This window comes from Cariama cristata, unplaced genomic scaffold (genome assembly GCF_000690535.1).
Source record: "Cariama cristata isolate BGI_N322 unplaced genomic scaffold, ASM69053v1 scaffold18372, whole genome shotgun sequence".
Taxonomy (NCBI): Eukaryota; Metazoa; Chordata; class Aves; order Cariamiformes; family Cariamidae; genus Cariama; species Cariama cristata.
The window spans coordinates 36,239-42,238 of NW_009603501.1; the positions used below are offsets into that span (position 1 = coordinate 36,239).

Here is a 6,000-nt window from a genome sequence, read left to right on the forward strand (position 1 = left end):
CATTTTAATGAGAAAATAGTTTCACATTACACTGAAGGTTATAGCAAAAAGCAGACTCGGATTTAAAAAGTCATATTTACAAAGACAGAATTTGCACATCAGTATTCAATTTACATGGCATGTTCAGGGGAAAAAATAATCAAGCCAATAACCCCGCTTAGAAAAATCCCTTGTAATGAATGCCAGATTTTCGAAAGGCTACAGTCCTTCCCAAAGCCATTCCTTGGCAGAGCTGACAGAATACTTAGAAGGGAGGAGCTTCAAGTTAGTAAATTATTTCCAGCTTTCCATTTGCCAAAGCAAAGAATTTATTCAGGGGTAACGCTTCCAGCTTCAACAAATGACAGCAGAAAGACAGCCTTCTGCCATCGAGCATTTCAAAATTGCTATCTTGGCATGCTCCGGCAGATGAGGGGAAGATACAGCCTTTGACATTTGCAAAGCCCAGCTAACAAGGAGCCATCCAAACAGTACTGAAATTGGTTCCATCCCAAGCAACTTAACAAATCGCACAAAGCATCTGCAAGTGAACGGAATAAAGTGTCATAGTCCCAGGTGCAAGAGCAAACCGCTTCTTAACGTGCATGCTTTGACGGTGTAGAAAAACAGAACATCGTATCTGAATCCGAGTGCATTCACATCAGACACTCCTTTACAATGCCGTGCTTTAGGGGAAGTACTAACAACACGGTTTCTTGGCTATGCAATCTCTAACGCCAAAACAAGACGAGTGAGGGAAAGGAGACATCCTCTTTTCATCTGTCTTAAATCAGATTAAGATGCCTGTGAAACTACACCTTAATTGAAAACTGTGAAAATTAGGGAATGGCTAAATTGACTAAGGCTGACTCATAACAGGTCAGCTAGGAACTCAGTTATAAGCCTCAGGCGAAAAGAATACCTCTCTGGCACACTGCGCCTCTAACACCAGCGAACCCAGTTGTCTCCCACCCTTATTCAGCACAACAGACTCTTCTGTACGGTCATCTCAAGTAATGCTGGACATCAAAGGTTTGGTTTCAGTCAGACTGGGCTAATCTTCTCAGCGTGTGTCTTCAGTTTGAAGCAGGAGCGCTTTTTTGATATGAGTATACTGATCAGCCCCACTTACTTTGCAGCGGTTCACGTTGTGTTGTGGTCTTGGAGCACAGAATTGGATTCCTTTCAGATGAAACTAAGCCAGAAAATGTGCTCCAAGAACACATCTAATGTGCTGCATCTGCTTCGGACTGTGGGATGAGATTAGAGCTAGCCTGAAGTAAAACCTCCTGAAATGCATGCAGGGATGGATATCTTGTTCTACAGATTGGCTTCTTCTAGTCTGCAGTACTTGTTAACGCAGATGTAGCCCTAGTTCTCTGTCGTTCTTTCTCTCCTACCCGACACAGTCCATCTGTCTTTTTACAGTGCAGTATTATACACCTACAGCATTGGACATGTAAAGTCATTTGCATTCATCTCTGTTCAAAATCCTAAATACCTGAAAATTTACACCAGGTGAGAGATTTGGATGTGGCTGCTGCTGTGAAGATCTTATCTAAGAGATAAGGCATCTCTGATCTTGTCTGAGAAGAAAAGAGCCCCTGTCCACAAGAGGTCACTGCAAGAGCTGCAAGGGCCTCACAGGGAAGATACTGGCTTTGGCAAGGAGGTGGAAGAAGCTACTGCTGTTTGTCTGCTGCATAACGAGCCAATTTTTGAAATGGTTAAACGCAACCTACCAAAGGAAGGCATTCTTCCAGACTATTGACATCACGCAACTGGTACTTTTACATCTGCTAAAAGGAAATGCTTCCCAAGCCCAGCCCTCCCTTAGAAGCTCATCATTAAAACCTCACCATCATGTCTCATCTTGCTGTTGGGATGCGTGGGAGTTTATGGTATTTTATTATGCCTTCCTCTAACTTTCAGTAAAGTTTAGTCTTGTTAGGCTGTGTAGCTATAAACTGTGCAACGCTGAAGAATGCAGAGATACCACGCTGGCTCCTGAACCAGAAGCAAAACGTATTTTTGCATTAGCGTGTTGTTGTGCCTGAGCTGATTACCCACGTTAACCTGATGAGGTTGCTTTCGGGTCTACTAAGCCAAAAGCTCACATGGGGTTTTCTAGCACGGCACTGAATTCTGTGGTATAGATGTACCGTGAAGGTAACTCTGAAAATGACAAAAGTATTACTTCTAGGTAAAATAATTGAGATGAAGTCTCAGGAGGGAGTAACTAAGAGTTGAAGCCTCATAGTAGGATTTTTGACCAATATAAATCTATTCCAGGGATGTCAAAAGAGATTTGACCGTTTATACCAGTTAGGAGTCTTTCTTGTCAAGAGAGAACATCTGCTGTTCCTGTAAGATACAGCCCATAAGGTCCAGGGGCTGACTGTAAGCTACCAGTACGTAACACCAATACAGAGCATATCTAGAAACATTTACCCTCTTTTCTTACCTTTGGCTTTGGATTTCCTGCCACTTTGCATGTAAATGTGACCGGCATTCCCTCAAAGATTTTGTAATGCTTCAGCTTTATCTCAAAATATGGTGACACACTGTTATCAATAAGTTCATCTCCATGTTGCACCTCGTCATCCGATTCTTCCACAGGAGATCTCTCCAGCCTGTATTCAATTTCACTGATCAATCTTTGCTCAAAGCTGGAGACTTTATACTCCTGTCAAACAAGAAAGGTACATATTAGTGTCCAGCTTCAACACATTGCTCAGCAAGAGGAGTTCCTAATGTTTGGGGTTTTTTTGTTCTACTGCTCTATTAAGGTTTTACATATAAAAGGAAACTGTATCTTGTTGAAGAAAAACACTATAATCCGTGCCTCCAATAACTTCCCTATGAAACAATGAAGACATCTGGTACAAGGCAAAAATTGTATTTCATGTTATCTTAAAGTCTAATTTATAAGGGGAAGGAAACTCATTGGTTGCTTTCTTTCCATTTTTTAAAAAAGCCTATAAGAATAAAAGTATTCTAAAGCAGTTCATAAAGACAAAAGAAACACACTAATATTTCCTTGAGGGTACAGGCAGATTTAGGGTGGGTTTTGTTTCCAGATGGCCAGAAGACCATATGGTTCGCATCTGCTATTTGCATGGAACTGTACCAGAGGCTGCACCAGAAGGCTAAAATGATTTTGTTTACAGTTGCCTGTAAAAATGAGGAAGAGGAAGGAGAAAAAAAAAAAGAAGAAGAAAATGGCAACACTGGCACTCCATGATAGTTGCCTCCCTTTACTCCTCTTGCCATGGTCCCCTGTGTCTGGCCAAAAGTATCACTTCTTCCTTAAAACCAAAATTTATCATAAGAGTATTCTTTCTATATCTTGAAGAGTGGAATGTTTCATTCACCGTAAACCACTACTGCTTGTTTAAATTTGCTATTCAGACACTAGGAAACATTACTGTGACATAACGTACACAGTTACTTACTTTCTTGAACTGTTCACTCTATCTGCTTTGCAGTACAAAAGTCCTGCTTTGAATCTTAGTAATAGAAAGATAACACCAGAATGTAAGAAAGCTCAGAAGTAGGAAAAAAAAAAAATAATTCTTTATTAGCCAATGCTGCTCTTGGTCAGCAGAAATTCAGGCACTCCATTTAAATGACCTTTGGCCATTGGCTCTGACCCTTATTTTATTTAAGGTAGAACACATCTCACGTGAAGCCTCCTTTCACATACCCATCCTCTATCGTTGCCTCTGGTCTGGGAACGGCATGTAGGCTTTCTGCTGACTGGTTACGGAACTAATTACAACCCTCAATAATGGTAAAAGATGGAAGAAGAGAAAAATATCTTTGGAAACTGCAGCTATTTTTTTCTTTGTTCCCTAGAAGTTTACGATAAAAGTAAACCCTGATGTACACATGTTATATAAAAAGAGCAGTGGATTTGGATGCAAGGCGGTTAGTATCAGCGTATGTTACCATTACGGCAGAAAGACACCAGAGTACATCATTGCTGCGGTTAAGCCACCTGCACTCAGACAATAAGGCTTATAGAACAACTTTAACACTCTGAAGGGAGTGCAGCCCAAGTCTCCCCGGTTATTAATGCTAGGTGACCTCTTGTTATTAACCAAGAATGTTAGAAGGGAAAGGGCAAAGACGACAACCAGAAAAAAAAAAAAAAAATAAATCAAAGGACAAAAAAGCATGACAGAAAAAGGTGAAAATGTTAACCTTTTGAATATCCACAGGACTCCCTACAGAAGCACCAACAGAGCGAGCTTCCTGCAAGGGTAGAAAAAAGATCAAGAGGCAGAAAGAAGACCAAGAGGCATCCATGACAGTTTCTCAGAGTTTTTAATCAGGAGAACAGACTTTACGTGGTAACCCAAGCAAACAAACGCCACACACTTCCGAATAGCAACTCTGGCATCTGAACAACGGAGGACGTGTACCTGGCCTTTCAAGCAGACTTTCTGTTGTGTTTTTGGTCTGCATCCAAAAAGTGCAGATTACACAAATCAAGAGAGGATGGTTTCAAGATAGTAGATGTATTTTTGACTTGAGACTTAAAGGTCAGAATAGGATAACCGGAAGAGTTTAAAGCAGAGAGCAGACATTTGAGAACTCTGAACCTTACGGAAATACTGAGCAATAGGCATGTGATCCTCCAGTTTACTTCACTGATATAGAACATACGATTTCTGTAATCAAAACCATCCTATCTTGTGTATATTTATCATCTCATGGAGGACTTTTTTTTTTTTTTAAAGACAATCACAGCCTGTAAAAAAGAAAAATTGAAAGGAATTTTTAATTTTCCTATGAAATTGCAGAGTTGTGCAGCACCTGTATAGCAGGCTCTTCTTCTGGTTCCTGTATATTGAAGACGGTTGCAGCACTGTCTGCTCCCAGCAATCGACGAGCCATTTTTTCCTCATACGTTAACCTCTGAACAAAACATAAAAAGGGGATGGGGGGACGAGATGGGGAAGAAGAAAGAAAAGTTCTTATTTCTCCTTAAGAACTACAAGGCAGTAAGCCATGCTTTAAATAACGTTAACAAAAGAGAGCAGCATTATGTTTCTAACAAAAATTTTCTACCGCAGTTTTTAATGCATTTTTTTTGCATTACAAGTGGCTGTTCTGGCTTAAGCAAACCTTGTCCTGACTGCCATTTGTTTCCATCCTCTTGCCAGGAACTTGGGCAGGAATGAGCAATAGGAACTGCTTAAATCAGCATGGCCATCAAAAAAGTGCATGTCAAATCATCCCAAATCTCACTCCTAGGCGTTCTGCTTGATTTTTACATTAAAACCACAGGGTAGAAAACTCTGCCAAAAACACTAAGGAGATACTACTGTATTGATTATTTTGTCAAAAATATGACAGCTTTACAGAAAAATATATTCTTTAAAGTTTTTTATTTCTATTTCTTCTTACTCTTTTGGAAATTAAGTAGACAGCTTATAGAAGACGATTTATACTCAGAAGGTAAAGCAACTGAAAAGAAAACCTTAAGTGCACAATTCAATGGTTTCATTCTTATTTTTCCTTCTACATTCAGTAAGACACTTCAGGCACTCAGACACTTCCTTACAAATCACCATCAGAAAAAAATGCCTGTGAATGTAAGGCAAACTCATTACATGGTGAAATGATGCATTTAAACAGAAAAATGAAAGAAGAATGGAAATTGTAAAACATTACATCTACTTAATGCTTCTATATTTAAAAAAGCTCCTTTCAGTTCATTCTTAAAATATGTCATATTGTAGCTAAACCAGCAGGCTGAAACTCATGAAAACTAGGTACCAATGTTGGCTTGGTTACAAACGTCTAAGAAAGTCACGAACTTTCCTTCACTTTCATTTCTTCTGTGATCACTCCAAGTGCCCACAGCCATGATTACACAAACAGGAATCTGCAAGGCAAAAGCCTCAAGGCAAGTGCAAAACCAGAGTTTACTTGATTCAAGCTGCCACATCATCTGATCACTGGTTTGGTTCGTTGGTTTGGTTTCCCACCCACCCACCCCCTCCCTCACGC

General features: G+C 40.0%; 1 protein-coding gene across 1 annotated transcript in view; it reads right to left on the reverse strand.

Annotated features, from left to right (window-relative positions):
- Nucleotides 1-6,000, reverse strand: part of PALLD (palladin, cytoskeletal associated protein) — a 36,651-nt gene that overhangs the window by 16,537 nt on the left and 14,114 nt on the right. The window contains exons 3-4 of the mRNA XM_009695241.1: nucleotides 4,801-4,902; nucleotides 2,444-2,665 (exon numbers count right to left, since the gene is read on the reverse strand). Coding sequence (XP_009693543.1) covers nucleotides 2,444-2,665; nucleotides 4,801-4,902 — 324 coding nt within the window. The remainder of the gene's footprint in view (nucleotides 1-2,443; nucleotides 2,666-4,800; nucleotides 4,903-6,000) is intronic.